Genomic DNA, 21769 nt, shown 5'->3' with positions numbered 1-21769 from the left:
CAGTTGATAATCTGCTGCTGATGTGCCCTCCCACCTCTGGTGAGATCTCACCCTCACTTTGGTGGGACAATGATGGGCTCTATGGAGATACATCTTGTGTCACATATCAGTGACAGATTACACGTGGAGCGTCATGGGACAGTTTTGAGAAGACAATGTCCAGACTAGATACAGCTAATGTAGGTGGGTTGTTTGAGTGTTTTAGTGGCACACTGTGAAGAATTGTAGACATTTTTGGGAAGGAGTGATCTAAGAAAAATAGATGACAACCATCAAAAAAGTGTGATTTCTATTCACATACCTTGTAGCCTGGGAAGTCCATATCTGTACAGATAGTCCGGTGGAGAAACATCAGATAAGTCCCCATGGACGAGAGCTATGTGTGTGAAAAGTAAAAAAAAAATAAAGTTTAGTACACTTCAGTAAAATAAAATCCCTCATTTTTGCAAACAAACTTTCCTTGAGGACCTGTTCACATCATTTGCATTGGGCCTTGTTCATTGCAGTGCCAGAGCAAAGACAAGGTCATTTTCATGGTTTGCTATGAAGTTCATTGCACTGCATAGTGGTGGTGTACTCTGAAAAAAAAGGTACTTTTTTTTTCAAAACAGCACGTTTCGACCCAAACCACCTCATCAGAACACTGCTACTATGTATATACCATACCTGGCTGATGCCCCTGGAAGCTGGAAATCACTGAAGTAGACACGACTACTACACCTCTACTACACGTCTACTACACCTCTACTCCAGTGACCTCCACTAGCTTCTGGGTTCATGTTGAGTGGCTGCCCTATGGGACTGTGAACACAGGGGGTTGGTCCCTCAGCACTGATGCCATTTAGAGAATGCTTTGCATTTTCAGCATGAATGCAAAGTGTTCTCTGATTGGGGAGCGCTCCCCCCCACAACTCTCCACCTCATCTAATCAGCGTATGCTTTCATTGATTCTGAAAATGCAAAGCATCTCTGAATGGCACCCGTGCCGAGAAGCTGATGTCCCATGTTCACAATGCAGCAGGGCAGCCATTCAGCACGGGTCCAGGAAGCTAGATGGGATCACTGTAGTAGTGATGTCTATTTTGGTGACTTCCAGCTCCCAATGGCATCAGCCAGGTAAGGTTCTGTATATTCATAGTTGTTCTTTAAGGTTTAAGAATTTTTAAATGTAAAAATCTAACATTCTGACCCATTTCCATAATCCTCGCAAATCGTCTATTCAATCATTAATAAAACGAAAATATCTATTTTTTAATGACAGATTCTGCCCCAACCTCCTCCCTCATAGTCAAGAGACACTTACAGGGGACATATGATAGCTCCAGGGCTCGTATTTCCTTGTAGTTGTGTCTTCTCAGTATGTCGTACACTTTATCCTTGTTAGTATAACTCCAATTGTGAATCATATCACAGAGCGAGCTCATCTTTTCCTCTGAGGATGACTTCTCTCTCAACTTGGTATATTGTTGTTCTGTCAGCAGGCGCTGATCCAACAGATCTTCCAGAACTGGATCTACATTTCTTATTTTTTCTGTGAGTTCCTTCTGGTTTCTGTCCAAAAAGTGATTTCTTAGAATTATCTGAGAATCTGCAACTGATTGAAAGAGATAATATGTTAGAGGCTTTTTTATTGCCACACACTGCAATTGTTACCAAGTACAAAGGAACATCTGAACATTCTGAGTGTCATAGAAGAAATTTATTTCACCCTTTTTAGAGGTTCTCATGAATCATTCAAAATGGACCTACCTTTAGGTCTCCAAAAAACCCCACAAAACTGTGTTATTAAAAATTACCTTTATACTTTTAGCTGTACCTAAGTTTGGTTTTCCTAAACTGCTCAAAACATTCACATTTGCATTCAACCAAAGCAATGGTACAGCCCTGGTGTCCATCCCGCAGCCCAGTGGTGTATTTAGATTTTGTGCTGCCCTAGGCAACACCAAAATTGTGTGCCCCCCCCAATGAGAGAGCGAGAGAGTCAATAGAGTCAATAAGTGTGTGTATGTATATCTGATCCTCGCTCTCTATCTCTTTCTCCCTCTCTCTCTTCCCTCCCCTCTCTCTTCCCTCCTCTCTCTCTTTTCCACCCTCTCTCTCTTCCCCCCTCTCTCCTTTCTCTCTCTCTTCCCTCTCGCTCTCCTATCTCTCTCTCCCTCTCTCTTCTCTGCCCTCTCTCTCTTCCCTATCTCTCTTCTCTCTCCTCCCTCTCTCTATCTTCTCTCTCCTCCCTCTCTCTATCTTCTCTCTCCTCCCTCTCTCTCCCCTTGGCCCTCTCTCTCTCTCTCCTCCCTCTCTCTCCCCCCCCCCCCCTCTCTCTCTCTCTTCTCACACACACACCTCCTCCAAGGGCTGCTGATCTCCGGGCAGCAGGAAGGAGGGGGGGGAGGTTTGTGCAGTCCCATACAATCTGTCAATGTAGGCAGGGAGGCAGGGAGTTCCCACAGAAGACAACACAGCTCACCTCTTCCGGGCTCTTTCCTCTCCGACACTTCTCCTCTCCCTGCTCCAGGCTGTTCCCTGGTCCTGGCTCATCAACTGCTGGAGGGAGAGGTACAGGAGCATTGCTCTGCAACTGCCCTCCCCCACTGGATCCTCCTGCTGTTCGGGCCACTGCAAGAGCACCGAAAGTACCCCTCTGATGGCGGCCCTGCATGGCTCTGTCCACCGCTGTTCAACATGTCCCTTCTTCTGGGGGGCGGTCCTGCCCCCCTAAAAATTGCCACCCTAGGCAAATGCCTTGTTTGCCTTGCAGTAGATACACCCCTGCCACAGCCCTTTGGTACTTGTACAGCCTTCAGGTTTCAGCAATCAATAGTAGGAGTTTTCTCCTGGGTTCCTACTCAGGGTCAGTAAAGGAAAAAAAAAACAGATTCTGCTAGTTAAATGATTTGGTTTATTTCCCTACCACATCACTTTACCATTTTTTACACTGTCTTCTTCATTTTCTGTTTTCCCCTTTTATAATGTATATTGCTGAAACAAATATCAGAAATGGGGTAGTAACTTATAAAATAGGGAGCACATGCAGTATGTGGGAGCACTGATTTGTGAAGATTCTGTAACGGCAATGATCACTAGAAGCCTCATGTAAATTGTCCCCAATCTCTGTCATCTGCAGCACATCTTTAGCCTCAAACAACACCTGTGGATTTCCCGAAGTCTCTGACCATCTCCTGTAGCATGTCCAATGCCTCAGACCATCTCCTGTAGCATGCCTGAAGTCTGTGACCATCTCACACAGCATGCCCAAAGTCTCCAGCCATCTCCTGTAGTGTCCCTGCAGCCTCTGACCGTACACTATCCAGTCTTTCTGACCATTACCGGTATAATTTTCACCATCTCTGAAAATTTTCTGTATTGTTAAGGCACTAAATATGATTTATGATGATGTTATGAGCCACACTTAAAGGGTTGGTTCACCTTTACCATACTATTCAGATAAGTTGTGTCTGTCGATAAAAACAGACTATTAATCTTTGAGTAAAGTTCAGTAATGTCCTTGTTATAGGTGTAGGCCATTTACATACCTCCTGAAGCCTGGGCAGAACAAACTCCCAGAGATAGCATCATCCCATCCTGCCTTGTTGTTAGGATGTTACTAAGACACTCCCAACCATTACCGCTCACTCCCACCATGACAGGAGCAAACTCTCAACACCCAAAGATGTGTGGTCTTCTATCTCCTCCATTGCAGCAGAGCTGCTGTGACGGGGAAGAAAGAGTATGCCTGTGAGTATCCAGGTTTTTCTGTCAAATCTTAACTGAACTTGATCCCAAGTGACCCTTAAAGTGATCGGTTGCTCCACCCAGCTGGAGATTAAGAACAAAGAAGGGGGATACCCAGTGGTTTTAAAACAGTGGATGACTAGGGGAGTGGAGGAACCCCAATTTATCAATTATTATATGCGCATTCAAATTTTATTGAAGTCATTGGGGATGACAGAGGTCTGTGGCAATTTCTGGAGCATGCTTGTGAGTGTTTGTAGGTGCCATTGGAGATGACCTTTTGCTCTCTGATTGCATCGAGGACCAATTTCTTGGAAATCACTGAAGATTTACTGTGTTTTTTTCTGAATTTTTGGGACTGTCTTATTTATATATATTTTTGGGACTGAGTCACTTTTTGATTTTTTTGGATTGAGTCACTCATCAATTATTTTTGATTGATCATTTGGGACTGAGTCACTTCTTTATACATCAGCAATATTGATTTATTCACTTGTGTCACCAGCACTTTATAGCCGTTTTTCTCTGGCCCGTACTGTCACTTGGCATTTTTTGCACCATTTAGATATATTTATGTGTTATGTTCACACTTGGATGAGGGCCATATTTACATTGAGCTTATGTCATTAAGTTTTTCACTTATCATTCACTAAGTAGCGCAGCACCGTCACGCTTATAATTGGTTTTTCACTATTTTGGAAAATATTTAGGTGTCTGCGATCACTTTGGGGTTTTTTTGGGGTAGGGAGATAGCGCAGGAGGATCATCTCTATACTATGACCGTAAGGGGGGTTGAATCATTCTGGGAATGTCGTATAAATGTCTTAGCAAAAAGGCAGAATGGGATGATATATCCCTGGGAGTTTTCCAATCAGGTTAGAATGGCCCATATCTACAGCGAGGGTATTACTTAACTTTGGTCAAAGCTGAACAGTTTGTTTGTATCTACAGATATCCCTTACCTGCATAGGCAGCTTTTTGGTAAAGGTGAACTTAACTGGTGCAATGCTTTACATGCTCCTGCGGCCAAACCGTTACCTGCAAAAAAAATGTGCATTTATTATTTTTTGTAAAAAAGTGAACTTATCCTTTAAAAGACCTATATAAAGTAAGCTGCCTAATACCCCAGAGCTCACATCACTCTGCTCATAACTGACTTATTACAAGGTGTTTGTGGCGTGCAGCAGAGAAAGACTTGTAAGGCGCTCTCTGCTACTCTGGGTGAATCCAGAATTGCCTCAAATTACAGTTGCAAGAAAAGGTATGTGAACCCCTTGGGATTACGTGGAGTTTTGCATGAATTGGGCATAAAATGTGCTCTGAACATCATCTAAGTCACAACAATAGAAGAACACAGTCTGCTGAACATAATACTACACAAACATTAGATGTTGCCATGGTTTAATTGCACATAACATGTAAACATTCACAGTGCAGGGAGGAAAAAGTATGTGAACCTTTGGACTTAATAACTGGTTGACCCTCCTTTGGCAGCAATAACCTCAACCAAACGTTTCCTGTAGTTGCAGATCAGACCTGCACAACGATCTGGAGTCATTTTGGACCACTCCTCTTCACAAAACTGTTTCAGTGTAGCAATATTCTTGGGATGTCTGGTGTGAATAGCTCTCTTAAGGTCATGCCACAGCATTTCAATCGGGTTGAGGTCAGGACTCTGACTGGGCCACTCCAGAAGGCGTATTCTGTGCTGTTGCAGCCATTGTTTTGTTGAATTACTTGTATGCTTTGGGTCATTGTCCTGTTGCATCACCCATCCTCTGCGGAGATTCAGTTGGCGGACAGATGGTCGTACGTTTTCCTGCAAAATGTCTTGATAAACTCTGGAATTCATTTTCCCATCAATGACAACAATCCGTCCAGGCCCTGAGGCAGCAAAGCAGCCCCAAACCATGATGCTCCCTCCGCCATGTTTCACAGTGGGGATGAGGTTTTGATGTTGGTGTGCTGTGCCTTTTTTTCTCCACACATAGTGTTGTGTGTTCTTCCCAAACAACTCAATCTTGGTTTCATCTGTCCACAGTATATTTTGCCAGTAGTGCTGTGGAACATCCAGGTGCTCTTTTGCAAACTTCAAACGTGCTGCAATATTCTTTTTGGACAGCAATGGCTTCCTCCGTGGTGTCCTCCCATGTACTCCATTCTTGTTTCATGTTTTCCTTATTGTAGATGTGTCAACAAAAATGTTAGCATGTGCCAGAGATTTCTGTAGGTCTTTAGCTGACACTCTGAGATTCATCCTTACCTCATGCAGCATTCTGCGCTGTGCTCTTGCAGTCATTTTTACAGGACGACCACGCCTAGGGAGAGTAGCAACAGTGCTAAACTTTCTCCATTTGTAGACAGTCTGTCTTACCGTGGACACATGAACATCAAGGCTTTTGGAGATACTTTTGTAACCCTTTCCAGCTTCATGTAAGTCAACAATTCTTGATCGTAGGTCTTCTGAGAGCTCTTTTCTGCGAGGCATGGTTCACATCGGACAGTGCTTCTTGAAACCAGTAAACCCAAAACAGGTGTGTGTTTTTTAAGGGCAGGACAGCTGTCAGCAACACATCCAATATCATCACACTGACTGGAGTCAAGGTTGGCTCACTCCTGGCTCCAATTAGCTCTGGGAGAAGTCATTAAGCTAGGGCCTCACATACTTTTTCCTCCCTGCACTGTGAATGTTTACATGTTATGTGCAATTAAACCATGGCAACATCTAATGTTTGTGTAGTATTATGTTCAGCAGACTGTGTTCTTCTATTGTTGTGACTTAGATGACGTTCAGAGCACATTTTATGCCCAATTCATGCAAAACTCCACGTAATCCCAAGGGGTTCACATACTTTTTCTTGCAACTGTATTAAGCAAAGTATCACACAGACTTACAGTTGAAGAATCTGTCCTCCTGTGTTACCAAGTCCCTTATTATTCCATAGCTGTATTTTTTCAGAGCCTTGTACACTTGTTCCTTGTTGGGATAGCTCCAGGTCCTCACTGTATCCAAGAGGGATCTCATCTTCTCCAGCGATGTTGCCTTTTTCATTAAGTTTTTGTGCTGTCTCTGTGTGAGCAGCTGCTGATCCCAGAGATCATCCAGCACTGGATCCACCATTATTATGTTCTTCATAAGTTTTTCTTTATATTTATTCAGAAAATGCATTCTGGCTACAAGGTAAAAAAAAGAATAATACAGTTATAAATCCATTCCATATTTTTTTATTTTGTATTTGGCTCCTTAAACAAAACTGACCACTCCAGAGTTCTTGATTTTCACTGGCATTGCCCTATTGGCCAACTGATTGGCCATTTTGGGATTCCTAAACATGTGACTTGGAGGATTGCATGCAGTCTGCTTCTAGGTTTTGAAGCCTCCCAGACACAGAGAAAAAGTGAGAACCTGGAGAAGAACAAAATGGATGGAGGGTTTGCATGGCGAAGAGGAGGAACATGTCAGAGAAGGCTTAACAGTTTATTGAGGAAAGTATAGGTCTTACCTGAATAATGCTTGAAAGTCAGATGGGCTGAGAAGAGCTAGGGGTTGTTTAGGTTTTACCCTCCCACCTTCCCCTAGTTTTAAGTTATCAACAAGTCAAAGGTTGGAAAGATGTAACAAAACTAAAAAAATGATACTTTTTCTTGGCGTCCATTGAGGAACGCCTGATAGAGGAGATAGATAGCAACTGCTCTAGGCAGGAAGAGAGTTCTGGGCCTCAATCTTAGGGATGGAGTTTGTAATCAGCACTATCTTTGATTCTCTCCCACAGTACAGTATTTAAAAAAAAATGTTTTTGCATATCCCCTGTGACAGTGCCCAGCTTCCCATGCCTTTTTTACAGGAGACTGACTCACCCTCAAAATAGAGTTTAACAAGGTTCACTCATTACAGACTTCCATAGGATTGGCCTCTAATGTGGTTTGTTGATTTTTAAACAATTTTTGATGAACCCTTGTTGAATAGAACCCAAGCAGATTCACCTATCATTAGCAAACAACAAATGGCAACGCTCATGAATCATCTGCTAGAAATTTAGGTACTGCCAGCTGAGAAAATGTGTCTGCCAGTTATCTACATTCCAAATGTGAAAATCTGCCCAGGAAAGGATTTGCTCTACCTCTCTTGTCGCAGTGAGACTTCTGGTTCCTCCTTTATGATTGACATTCATCGCCCACCACTGCCTGAGATCCTGACGTCTTCCCTTGAAATCCACATGGATCAAACACTTCTTGCCCAAAGGTTCTGGAGTCTAGCACTTTCGGAAAATTGCTCTACTCATATGCACTGACTTGAGACACATGCGGGAGAGATAAACAAAGGCTTCTAGCAAACAATCACCGCTAACATTTAGATCTCTTTTAAAGGAATTTTGATCCATGGGACATGGTTTGACAAAGTTGCAGAGGTGCAGAGCAGGTCCTACTAGTGAGAGAGACCAGTACTCTGCAAATGGCTTCCAATCGCTTACGGATTTGATCCTCAACCAGTTATCGCCCACCCACAGTAATTTTACTGCGGAAGGTTGGCAAGAGCAGGCTGGATCATGTACATGTTCGTGATCCAGCCTGCTCCAGATTAGGGGCACGCAACATGCCACTCCTGTGACCGCTGTGTCCACTGGACACAGGAGGATTGCTGTTACTGGTGACCAGTAACCGGATATCATATGATTGCTATGATTGGTTATAGAGATCACATGGTACAGTAAACAAAACAGTCATGAATGGTTTCTATTCATGACTGCTTGATTAGTGTTGTAAAGCTGTGATTGGCTCACAGCTATCACATGGTACCTGGCTACCTGTACCATGTGATTAGCTGTTGCCAACAGTAAGTAAGCTATCATGAATGTTAAACCATTCACTATGGTGACACTGAACTACTCTAATAACAGAAATATAAAAAAAAGGGGAAAAAATTAAGTTAAAAATTGAATAAAAAATTATTTAATAGTTTGGTTTTTTTTACATACTGGGGACAAGTTACTAAAGGTTATCACATGCATTATGTCAGTCACATGACCACTTTTCACATGCAGTATTGAAAATGCAAATTCACTGTTGCTCGTATGTGATATTTACAACAAATAGCAAAACTGCTCAGTAAATACTGCATAAAAAGACCTTTAAGTGGAGTTCTATTCATTTTTGTGTTTAATAAAAGCCAGCAGCTACAAAAATTGTAGCTGCTGACTTTTAATAAACACACACTTACCTGTCCCAGGATCCAGTGGTGTCCTCACCCACTCCGTCCCTTCTCTTCCCTGTGCCAACATCTCATCAAGATGAGCAACACTTCTCGCGCATGCACAGTGGACACCCGGCTGTGAAGTCACAAGCTGTCACAGCCGGGTGTCCACTGTGCATGCGCGAGAAGTGTTGCTCATCTTGATTGGTTTGGCAGTCTTTTAGGACCTGTCAAGTGTCCCAGAAGACTTCAGGAGGGGTTTGAACTTCCAACTCAGTTCACCCTGGCAAACTGAGCCGGAAGTGGGAGCAGGTACCTGTAAAAATTAGATATCCACTCCCCCCCGAAAAGTGCCAAATGTGGCAATGGAGTGGGGGAGGAGGCAAACAAGTGGAATTAATGAAATGCATGTGGTAATTAGGTGGTGTTGAGGCATGTGGTATGTACAGGTTGTTAAGGAGAAGGTGGCCACTGGCGTCTTTAATAACCAGTAACTGTTATGGTTAAGGAGTGAGCAGCCGCCGCATCCTTAACAACTTATGAGTCATCAGCTGTCAAGGGGTTCCCCACTGATAGCTGAATGTAAAAAAAAAAAAGAATTGCCGGCAATTAAAAATTTAGAAAAAAAAAAGGTGTGGGGTCCCCCCCCCCAATCCATACCACGCTAAAATAAAAAAAATAATGGCATGGGGTCCCCTCCAAAATCCATATCAGACCTGAAGGGCTTGGTATGCATTGGGTTGGAGGGACCCTACGCCATTTTTTTTCTTAATTTTTAATTGCCGGCAATTTTTTTGTACATTCAGAAGTCAGCAGGGAACCCACTGACAGCTGATGACTCATTACATTACACCACATGACTATATGCGGTATTTTAGTGGTGTTTTTTAGTGAATGCCAACATGCATATTTGGATGCGGTTATATACAGCTTTGTGATATAAGAAAACACGCATGTATTCCACAGATAGATTGTTCCTTGACATGCCCTTTAAAAAGACTAAAAACATAAAATATTTGAGACCTGACCAGAATAATCAAGTCAAGTAAGCCCTGATAAGGATAGCAATGAGGTCAGTATGAGCGGGAGGTTCCGGATTGTTCCAAGGGCCTTCTAACCCCCATGTATTGAATTGTATTGCACTTTCTCCCTTTACTTTGTAATATGCTGTGCAAACTGAAGGCACTGTTTGAATCCTGATTAATAATAATCAGGGGTGTATTTACCACAAGACAAACATGGCATTTGCCTAGGGTGGCATTCTTCAGGGGGGGGCAGCACTGCCCCTTGAAAGAAGGGATGGAAGAAGGGACACATGCGGCATGGGGACCTGGTGGGTTCCGAGAGATGCTGCAGGTTTCATGATGGTGTATGAACAGCCTGATTCTCGTTCCTGGGGATGTCCGGACCTGTGAAGGTGAGTGTCTTTCTCTCTCTTGCCATGGGGGATGGTGGCTGGTGTATGGGGGGCAGTATAGTGGAAGGCTCGGATGGAGGACAGGGGTGTTCTTTCTGTGGGGGGGGAGCGGCAATTTTTGTGTTGCCTATGGCAGCACATAACCTAAATACACCACTGATAATAATAGGGCTCCTTTCACACTTCTTGCAAAAACAGGGTAAACCCCCCCCCCCCCCATTTGTGCCACATTTTAACATGCTTCCAGTGCATTTTTCACCTGAAATGGGACTCAAAAAAACACACCAAAAATGCAAGCTCGGGTACATTTTTTGATGCGCTTTGTATTCATTTCAATGAGGTGCATTTTTATGCCTTTTTTGCAGCAGGTGCATTTTTGACACATTTTCTATGTGTTTTCCATTCATTTCAAAGGGGAGGTGCACCAAAAATGCAGCAAGCAGGAATTTGAAAATCGCAATGGACCCGCAACCGACCAGTGTGAAGAGTTCCATAGGATTTAATGTTCATGTGTTTTGTTTCCACTTTTTAAAATGCAAAAACAGAAGAAAAAGGGATCAGTGTGAAAGCAGCCTAATAATAATAACAATAATTATATACAATGTAACATTTATAAATGACAGAAATGGGAAACGATGTGTGAAGGTGATATGCAATGTAAAAATCATAAAAGAAACAAGCAGGAAATATTGTGTGCATGTACATGTCTCCCAGGGTAGGCCAATGCTCACCTGCATCTTCTGTCCTGACAATGTCCTTTCTTTCTAATCTAAAACATCCTAAAAGGGAACAAGAGCTGAAAGTTATCCAAAGTTCATCCAATCAGCATGAAGAAAACTAGAATATTAAAGTGCTTGTCCAGCCAAAAACCATTTCAGTTTTAGATAGGGTGTGGAAGTCTTAGAACCCCCTATCAGGTTATTAGTCCTATCTAGGGGTCTGTTAAAGAGATTTCCTTTCACTTCCTGTCCCGCTGACATTGTGTTACCAGACAGGAAGTGAAGGGAACTCCCCAACAGCAACATATCAAGAAAAATAAAAACACTTTTTTTAGTAGCACAGCCAGACACACGAACACAATGCGATGGTTTGGGGTGATTTAGCTCATTTCATAGCACCAAACGGCGAGTTTACTCCACACCAGAAGTAGTTTTCAGGGCTTTTTCTGCCCACTTTTATTTAAAACAAACAAACGTTCACAAAAAAGGTTCCTCATGCGAGGGTTCTCACCATCAACTGGATACGGAAAATAACATTCAGCCTCATGGCTCTCCTTGACTAGTCCCTCTTGGTCCTCCTGACCATCAAACATGTCCCAGTGTTCATGCACAGATGCTGCACCTTGGCTCTGCGTCTTTATTTGCAGCTTCCCAGCTGCTCTGTCCCCCATGGCCTCTCTCTCAGGTTCGGGCCTAAGGTTGCCACCTCATCCCTTAAAATCGAACACATATTAATTACACAGGTTCTGAGGCTAATTTAATGCAGATAAGAGATAAGGTGAGTTTAATTACAAACGTAATCAGCCCCATAAACTGTGTGCTGTATTTTTCGCTCCATAAGATGCACCTAGGATTTAGAGGAGGAAAACAAGAAAAAAATATTCTGAACCAATGGACTGCGGACATAGTACAGGAGATGGTCAGAGACGGCAGACATACTACAGGAGATGACCAGAGACTGCAGACACAGTACAGGAGATGACCAGGGACTGCAGACACAGTACAGGAGATGACCAGAGACTGCAGACACAGTACAGGAGATGACCAGAGACTGCAGACACAGTACAGGAAATGACCAGAGACTGCGGACACAGTACAGGAGATGACCAGAGACTGCAGACACAGTACAGGAGATGACCAGAGACTGCAGACACAGTACAGGAGATGACCAGAGACTGCAGACACAGTACAGGAAATGACCAGAGACTGCGGACACAGTACAGGAGATGACCAGAGACTGCGGACATAGTACAGGAGATGACCAGAGACTGCAGACACGGAACAGGAGATGACCAGAGACTGCGGACACAGTACAGGAGATGACCAGAGACTGAGGACACGGAACAGGAGATGACCAGAGACTGCGGACACAGTACAGGAGATGACCAGAGACTGCGGACATAGTACAGGAGATGACCAGAGACTGCAGACACAGTACAGGAGATGACCAGAGACTGCGGACATAGTACAGGAGATGACCAGAAACTGCAGACACGGAACAGGAGATGACCAGAGACTGCGGACACAGTACAGGAGATGACCAGAGACTGAGGACACGGAACAGGAGATGACCAGAGACTGCGGACACAGTACAGGAGATGACCAGAGACTGCAGACACAGTACAGGAGATGACCAGAGACTGCGGACACAGTACAAGAGATGACCAGAAACTGCAGACACGGAACAGGAGATGACCAGAGACTGCGGACACAGTACAGGAGATGACCAGAGACTGCGGACATAGTACAGGAGATGACCAGAAACTGCAGACACGGAACAGGAGATGACCAGAGACTGCGGACACAGTACAGGGGATGACCAGAGACTGCAGACAGTACAGGAGATGACCAGAGACTGCAGACATAGTACAGGAGATGACCAGAGACTGCAGACACAGTACAGGAGATGACCAGAGACTGCAGACACAGTACAGGAGATGACCAGAGACTGCAGACACAGTACAGGAGATGACCAGAGACTGCAGACACAGTACAGGAGATGACCAGAGACTGCGGACATAGTACAGGAGATGACCAGAGACTGAGGACACAGTACAGGAGATGACCAGAGACTGAGGACACGGAACAGGAGATGACCAGAGACTGCGGACACAGTACAGGAGATGACCAGAGACTGCGGACATAGTACAGGAGATGACCAGAGACTGCAGACACAGTACAGGAGATGACCAGAGACTGCAGACACAGTACAGGAGATGACCAGAGACTGCGGACACAGTACAGGAGATGACCAGAGACTGCGGACACAGTACAGGAGATGACCAGAGACTGAGGACACAGTACAGGAGATGACCAGAGACTGAGGACACGGAACAGGAGATGACCAGAGACTGCGGACACAGTACAGGAGATGACCAGAGACTGCAGACACAGTACAGGAGATGACCAGAGACTGCAGACATAGTACAGGAGATGACCAGAAACTGCAGACACGGAACAGGAGATGACCAGAGACTGCGGACACAGTACAGGGGATGACCAGAGACTGCAGACACAGTACAGGAGATGACCAGAGACTGCGGACACAGTACAGGGGATGACCAGAGACTGCAGACATAGTACAGGAGATGACCAGAGACTGCAGACATAGTACAGGAGATGACCAGAGACTGCGGACACAGTACAGGAGATGACCAGAGACTGCAGACATAGTACAGGAGATGACCAGAGACTGCAGACACAGTACAGGAGATGACCAGAGACTGCAGACACAGTACAGGAGATGACCAGAGACTGCAGACACAGTACAGGAGATGACCAGAGACTGCGGACACAGTACAGGAGATGACCAGAGACTGAGGACACGGAACAGGAGATGACCAGAGACTGCGGACACAGTACAGGAGATGACCAGAGACTGCGGACACAGTACAGGAGATGACCAGAGACTGCGGACACAGTACAGGAGATGACCAGAGACTGCGGACATAGTACAGGAGATGACCAGAAACTGCGGATACGGAACAGGAGATGACCAGAAACTGCAGATACGGAACAGGGGATGACCAGAGACTGCAGACACAGTACAGGAGATGACCAGAGACTGCGGACACACTACAGGGGATGACCAGAGACTGCAGACAGTACAGGAGATGACCAGAGACTGCGTACATAGTACAGGAGATGACCAGAGACTGCAGAATAGTACAGGAGATGACCAGAGACTGCAGACATAGTACAGGAGATGACCAGAGACTGCAGACACAGTACAGGAGATGACCAGAGACTGCGGACACAGTACAGGAGATGACCAGAGACTGTGGACATAGTACAGGAGATGACCAGAGACTGCGGACATAGTACAGGAGATGACCAGAGACTGCGGACATAGTACAGGAGATGACCAGAGACTGCGGACATACTGCAGGAGATGACCAGAGACTGTGGACATAGTACAGGAGATGACCAGAGACTGCGGACACAGTACAGGAGATGACCAGAGACTGCGGACACAGTACAGGAGATGACCAGAGACTGCGGACACAGTACAGGAGATGACCAGAGACTGCGGACACAGTACAGGAGATGACCAGAGACTGAGGACACAGTACAGGAGATGACCAGAGACTGCGGACATAGTACAGGAGATGACCAGAGACTGAGGACACGGAACAGGAGATGACCAGAGACTGCGGACACAGTACAGAAGATGACCAGAGACTGCAGACACAGTACAGGAGATGACCAGAGACTGCGGACATAGTACAGGAGATGACCAGAAACTGCAGACACGGAACAGGAGATGACCAGAGACTGCGGACACAGTACAGGGGATGACCAGAGACTGCGGACACAGTACAGGAGATGACCAGAGACTGCGGACACAGTACAGGGGATGACCAGAGACTGCAGACAGTACAGGAGATGACCAGAGACTGCAGACACAGTACAGGAGATGACCAGAGACTGCAGACACAGTACAGGAGATGACCAGAGACTGCAGACACAGTACAGGAGATGACCAGAGACTACAGACACAGTACAGGGGATGACCAGAGACTGCAGACAGTACAGGAGATGACCAGAGACTGCAGACATAGTACAGGAGATGACCAGAGACTGCAGACATAGTACAGGAGATGACCAGAGACTGCAGACACAGTACAGGAGATGACCAGAGACTGCGGACACAGTACAGGAGATGACAAGAGACTGCGGACACAGTACAGGAGATGACCAGAGACTGAGGACACGGAACAGGAGATGACCAGAGACTGCGGACACAGTACAGGAGATGACCAGAGACTGCGGACATAGTACAGGAGATGACCAGAAACTGCGGATACGGAACAGGAGATGACCAGAGACTGCGGACACAGTACACGGGATGACCAGAGACTGCAGACACACTACAGGGGATGACCAGAGACTGCAGACAGTACAGGAGATGACCAGAGACTGCGTACATAGTACAGGAGATGACCAGAGACTGCAGACACGGTACAGGAGATGACCAGAGACTGCAGACATAGTACAGGAGATGACCAGAGACTGCGGACACAGTACAGGAGATGACCAGAGACTGCGGACATAGTACAGGAGATGACCAGAGACTGCGGACACAGTACAGGAGATGACCAGAGACTGCGGACACAGTACAGGAGATGACCAGAGACTGCGGACATACTACAGGAGATGACCAGAGACTGTGGACATAGTACAGGGGATGACCAGAGACCGCAGACACAGTACAGGGGATGACCAGAGACCGCAGACACAGTACAGGAGATGACCAGAGACTGCGGACACAGTACAGGAGATGACCAGAGACTGCAGACACAGTACAGGAGATGACCAGAGACTGCAGACACAGTACAGGGAATGACCAGAGTCTGCGGACCTTTGGAGAGTGAAGGAGGGGGGAGCGGGTACCCAAATTTGACAGGTACCCATTCCCACTTCTGCGGAGTTGTCCCTCCCCCCGCCCTCCCCATAGTCTTCTGGGACATGTGACAGGTCCCAGATGACTACAGGGCCATTCACAAAGCGCAACGCTTCTCGTGCATGCGCAGTGGGCACCCGGCTGTGATGCCGCAAGCTGTCACAGCCAGGTGCCCACACTAAAGATGCTGGCAATGGGGAGAGAACATGGTGAGGAAACTGCTGGTCCGAGGAACAGGTAGGACTACTGGAGGTCTGCAGATTCTGCTGCACAGAGCCGAGTAGCCAGCCCGGTATTCTAACATGGCGGAGGCAACGGGGGGAATACCAGGACGGTCGCTCCATATTCACTCTGTAAGACGCACAGACATTTTCCCACATTTTTTAGGGGAAAAAAAGTGCGTCTTATGCAGCAAAAAATACGGTGTTAACCACTTGCCTACCAGGCACTTATACCCCCTTCTTTACCAGGCCAATTTTCAGCTTTCAGCGCTGCCGCACTTTGATTGACAATTGCGCGGTCATGCAACATTGTACCCATATGAAATTTTGATCATTTTTTTCTCACAAATAGAGCTTTCTTTTGGTGGTATTTAATTGCCGCTGGCCGCTTTACTTTTTGAGCTATAAACAAAAAAAGTGCAAAGAATTTAAAAAAAAAAAAGTTTCTTTGTTTCTATTATAAAATTTTTCAAACAGGTAATTTTTCTCCTTCACTGATGTGCATTGATGAGGCAGCACTGATGGGCACTGATAGGCGGCACTGATAGGCAGCACTAAAGGGCACTGATAGGAAGTACTAATGAGGTGGCACGGATAGGCGGCACTGATAGGTGACACTGATGATGGGTACTGATAGACGGCACTGACTGGCATCACTGCTGGGCACTGACTGGTGGCACTGACTGGCAGCACTGCTGGGCTGCACTGGTGGGCAGCACTGGTGGGTGGGCACAGGTGGGTGGCACTGCTGGGCACAGGTGGGTGATCTGCTGGGCACAGGTGGGCGGAGCTAGTGGGCGCACTGCTGGGCACAGGTGGGCGGAACTTGTGGGTGGCACTGCTGGGCACTGATCATCAGGGCACTGATCATCAGTGCCCTGATGATCGGTGCCAATCCTCGCTCTGACAACTGCCGGTTCTCGGCAGTACTTTCCTCACGATCTGACAGCGTGAGGAAAGTGCAGCCGAGAACCGGCAATTGCATTTCCTTGTGATCAGCGTGTCATTGGACACCGCTGATCACGTGGTAAAAGGCCGCTGTGATTGGCCTTTTACCACATCACGTGATCAGCTGTGTCCGTAGGACACAGCGTTCACGGAGATCACCGGGTGCGCGCCCCCTGGGGCGCGCAGGAGAGCGCGTTCTGGGGGGACGTCATATGACGTCCACCCAGAACTGGCCGGCCGCAGTGCAGCCGTCATTCGGCTATCTGCTGTCGGCAGCTAGTTAATATGTGTTCAGTTTTAAAGGGATGAGGTGGCAACCCCACTCGGGCCTTGGTCTGTCCTGACCTGGACAGTACGGTGCATGCCAGCACCTTTCGGGGTTCCCTTCACACACTAACCCTCTCAGGAAGGGGGGGCTCTGAGCTCTGATCCCAGCTCCGGTAGGACAGAAGTACACACCTGGATCATTAAGGTGCTTGTTTCCTCCAAAATCTGATCTAATCACACAGTGGCCTGGCACTGCCACATCAGTCACTCTTTGGCCTAGTAAGCAGTTCGGGGGAGTTCTTATGGTGTTTTTATGTTTAGGGATAACTTGGATGGGGATGAGTGGAATACTCCAGAAGTAGCTTTGTACATGATGAGGATACTAGACTTCCTTCTGCAGCACTGTAAGCACTGTCCTTGTAGGGGCCAGGAGCCAGTAATGGACTTGGCGTAGCTGAAGCAGATAAAGACACAAACTTCTTTCTTTAAGCAACTTGAGCATATTCCTTTTAACACAGAACATGATGGGCTGAGCTCTTCAGGTCAACAGTCGGTACCCCCTTTTACTGTACGCTCAGCTGACTCTCAAGCATCAAAAGTGTGGCAGAAGCCCACAGTCTTTAGGATCTCTCACACCGGTCTGTACTCACAAATGTCTTCGGATGAATGGATGCTCCCTATCAATGTCCTCCAGACACTTCCACCAGTGATCCCAGACCAGATCCAACCAGAGACAGACCCTGAGTCAGCTTCCAGGCCTCTCAGCTAGCCCAGCAGAGGCCTCAAGAACAGCAAGCATATGACAGGACTACCCAGAGGACAGGACACCCTCCAAGCTGGACTTCCCCTCTCAGGACAAGACAAGAAAGCTCTAGATCTCAGACTAGTAACACCCATTTTCCAGCAGCCACCAGTGCAGAGCTCACAAAGATTGGTTGGGACTATATAAATATTTGTAATGCCCTCCAGGTTAGTTAGGTAGGTTTTTTATGTTAGATAGAGGGTAAGTAGCAGTGCTTGAGTGAGGTAGTGAAGTCACCTCAGGACAGGCTGGGAGGCTTTGACAGGTCATGGCTTCTGGAGCCCTCCCACCTTTCCAGAAACCTGAGAACTCTATATCGGGTCTCCTACAGTACACACAACATGGAAATGCAATTATTGTAGTAAATATAAACTGCTAAATACCTTTTCTCATCAGCAGTATATAGCAGTCTTGTAACTGCTATTGGTGTGCAGCAAGGCCCGGGGTAAAGCTTGTAGGAGAAGTTTCATTCTCCTGTAGGAGAATGCAGGACCCCTGACCTCTGTCTGGACAGTGCTGATTGGCCCTGCGCTGATCACATGCACTGTCCCAAGAAGGGTAGGATTAGAGAAGTCAGGATCAAACACCCTTTTTACACAGTGTGGAGGATTAACCTCTTAGGATCCACAGTGAGTATAACAAGCATGCTTTACTGCATCTACAGACTGATTGTACTGTTGTGGGTTTAGTAACACTTTAAATAAAAAAAGATCAATAAAAACTATTTAATACAAAAAATACTGTAAAAGGGTAATATAAAACTCCGTCCAGTGTGTACATTCTCATGGGTTTGATTCGGTTAAGCAAATGAAATGTAGAATTATTTTTCCCTTTTCACATTAGGGGAGCTTTGGCATTTTATGGTCTAATTTAAGAAGGATTTAATCTGGAATCTCGCCTTAATGGGAAAAGCTATTTTTGTAAAATGTACATATAAAAAGAGCAGCACAGTGGCTAAATGGTTAGCATTTCTGCCTGGCAGTACTAGGGTCATTGGCTTTCCAATCTCAACACACCTGCCTGGAGTTTGCATGTTCTCCCTGTGCCTGTGTGGGTTTCCTCTGGGTACTCCGGTTTCTTCCAACACTCCAAAGACATGCTGGTAGGTGAATTGGGTCCTATCTATATTGGCCCTAATATGTGTATGTATGAATGTGAGTTAGGGACCTTAGATTGTACACCCCTTGAGGGTCAGGGACTGATGTGAATGTACAATATATATGTAAATTGACGGCGCTATATAAGTACCTGAAATAAATAATAATTAAATATAAAATACAGATAAGTAAGGTGATTGCCTTCTGAGAGATTTGACACTATAAAGGAAGATGCAAATATATATTAATTAAATCTTGTCAAACTCTTTTGTTTGTAGATCATGGACAAGACTCTATGGATGACATAATATGAAGGTACAATATACATCCTTACCAATTCCATAGTACGTTCTCTCAATCTCTATACTGTTCTGTAGAAAGTCACCAGTTCTTAGTTGAAGGACTTCAGGATTATAACATTCTAGAGCCATCATGACTTTGTACTTGCTTTCGCCATCCCAGCATCGCACAGTATCTAACAAGCCCCCCATCTTGTCTTCGTATGTCGGTTGTTTCGTTAATTCTTCATACTGTTTATCCGTCAGTAACTTTAGGTGGTGCAGATAGTACAGAATCGGATCTACTCGAACCTTCCCGTATACAATCAAATCTGATCGGTGTAGGTCCAAAAAGTGTCTATTCTCTGTGGGGGAGGGTCACAGAACAAATAAAATACATATGATGGATGAGAGAGGTTACAATGAGAGTCAGATATAAGGATAGAAAGAGCTCAAGAGAGAGAGAACGGGTGGGAGAAAAAGCAAGAGAGAAGGAAAGCAAAAGAATAATGATAGAGAAAGAGAGAACAAGAAAGATAAAGAGCAAGAGAGAGAGAACAAGAAAGAGAGAGAGAGAACAAGAGAGAAAAGAGAGAGCGCAAGAAAGAGAGAGAGCAGGAGAGAGGGGGGAGAGAGAGAAAGAGCAAGAAATAGGAAGAGAGAGAGAGAACAAGAAACAGGAAGGGAGAGAGAGAGGGGGGGAGAGAGAGAACGAGAGGGGTGGAGAGAGAGAGAACGAGGGGGGAGAGGGAGGGGGAAAACACGAGGGAGGGAGGGAGAGAGGGGGAGGGAGGGAGAGAGAGAGGGAGAGAGGGGGGAGGGAGAGGGAGAGAGAGCGCAAGAAAGAGAGAGAGAACAAGAAAGAGAAAGAGAGAAAGAGCATGAAAGAGAGATAGAACAAGAAACAGAAAGAGAGAGAGAGAGAGAGAGAGAGAGAGAGAGGGATGGGGAGAGAGAGAACGAGGGGGAGAGGGAGGGGGAAAACGCGAGGGAGGGAGGGGGGGAGAGGGAGAGGGAGAGAGAGAGCAAGAAAGATAGAGAGCAAGAAAGAGAGAGAGAGAGAGAGAGAGAGAGAGAGCAAGAAAGGGAGAGAGAGAGCAAGAAAGGGAGAGAGAGCAAGAAAGAGAGAGAGAGAACAAGAAAGAGAAAGAGAGAAAGAGCATGAAAGAGAGATAGAACAAGAAACAGAAAGAGAGAGAGAGAGGGCACGAGAGAGAGAGAGAGAGAGAGAGAGAGAGAGAGAGAGAACAAGAAAGAAAGAGAGAACAAGAAACAGTGAGAGAGAACAAGAAAGAGAACAAGAACAAGAAGAGAAAGAGAGAGAGAACAAGAATGAGAATGAAAGAGAACGAGAGAGAGAGAGAACAAGAAAGATAAAGAACAAAGAGAAAGAGAGAGTGAGTAAGAGAGCGAGAGAAAGCATGAGTAAGAGAGTGAGTGTGAGATCACAAGTAAGTGGGAGCAATAGAGAATGCACAAGTGAGAGAGCATGAGAGAAAGGCGAAAGCAAGAGATAACAAGAAAGAGAGTGCAAGAGAAAAAAAAGAGTGAAAGCGAGCAAGAGACACTGAGAGAAAGCAAGCGACACATAGCAAGAAAGAGAAAGAGAATGTGAGAAAACGTGAGTGAGAGAGCAAAAGACAGTATGAATATGAGTGAGAGAGAAAGGAGAAAATAAGTGTGAGAGCACAGGTATGAGAGAAAGGAAATAGCGAGGAAGAGAATGAAAGCAAGAGACAATGAGAGAGAGAGAGAGAGGGAGCACAAGAGAGAAAGAGAGAGAGCAAAAGAGAGCGAGACAAAACAAGAAAGAAAGCAAGTGTGAGACAGGAATAGAGAGCAAGAGTAAGAGCGAGAGAAAGGAGAGAGCAAGATCATGCAAGAGAGAGGGGGAGAGATAGAAAGCATGCAAGGAGAGAGCATGAAAGAGAGAATGAGAGAAAGGGAGAGGAAATAACAGTAAGAAATAACCAGAGAGGGCAAGAGTGAGAGCAAGGGAGAACAAGAGAGTAAATGTGAGAGAGCACAAGTGGTAATGGAAGAGAGAGGGAACGAGAGCAGAAATAAAGAGAGAGGGCAAGCTAGAGAGAAAGAGAGCAAGATAGATAAAGAGCAAGAGAGCAAAAGAGCTTGCATGAGAGAGAGCAGCGAGAGGCCAAGAGAGTGAGTGTGAGAGAGAAATAGGGAGACAGGCAAC

The 21769-nt window shown here is 45.7% G+C and overlaps 1 protein-coding gene across 1 annotated transcript in view; it reads right to left on the bottom strand.

Moving 5' to 3' along the window:
* LOC149467059 (uncharacterized) overlaps nt 1-21769 on the bottom strand; it is a gene marked incomplete at its 3' end in the record, with an annotated part of 49585 nt that overhangs the window by 18834 nt on the left and 8982 nt on the right. Inside the window, exons 3-7 of the mRNA XM_089672317.1 lie at nt 19629-19937; nt 11069-11116; nt 6625-6903; nt 1304-1594; nt 302-376 (exon numbers count right to left, since the gene is read on the bottom strand). Coding sequence (XP_089528443.1) covers nt 302-376; nt 1304-1594; nt 6625-6903; nt 11069-11116; nt 19629-19937 — 1002 coding nt within the window. The remainder of the gene's footprint in view (nt 1-301; nt 377-1303; nt 1595-6624; nt 6904-11068; nt 11117-19628; nt 19938-21769) is intronic.

Source organism: Staurois parvus, unplaced genomic scaffold (assembly GCF_062004578.1).
Source record: "Staurois parvus isolate SC_StPar_1 unplaced genomic scaffold, SC_StPar_1.0 ptg000125l, whole genome shotgun sequence".
NCBI classification, from domain to species: domain Eukaryota; kingdom Metazoa; phylum Chordata; class Amphibia; order Anura; family Ranidae; genus Staurois; species Staurois parvus.
This window is presented reverse-complemented; position numbering and strand designations above follow the sequence as displayed.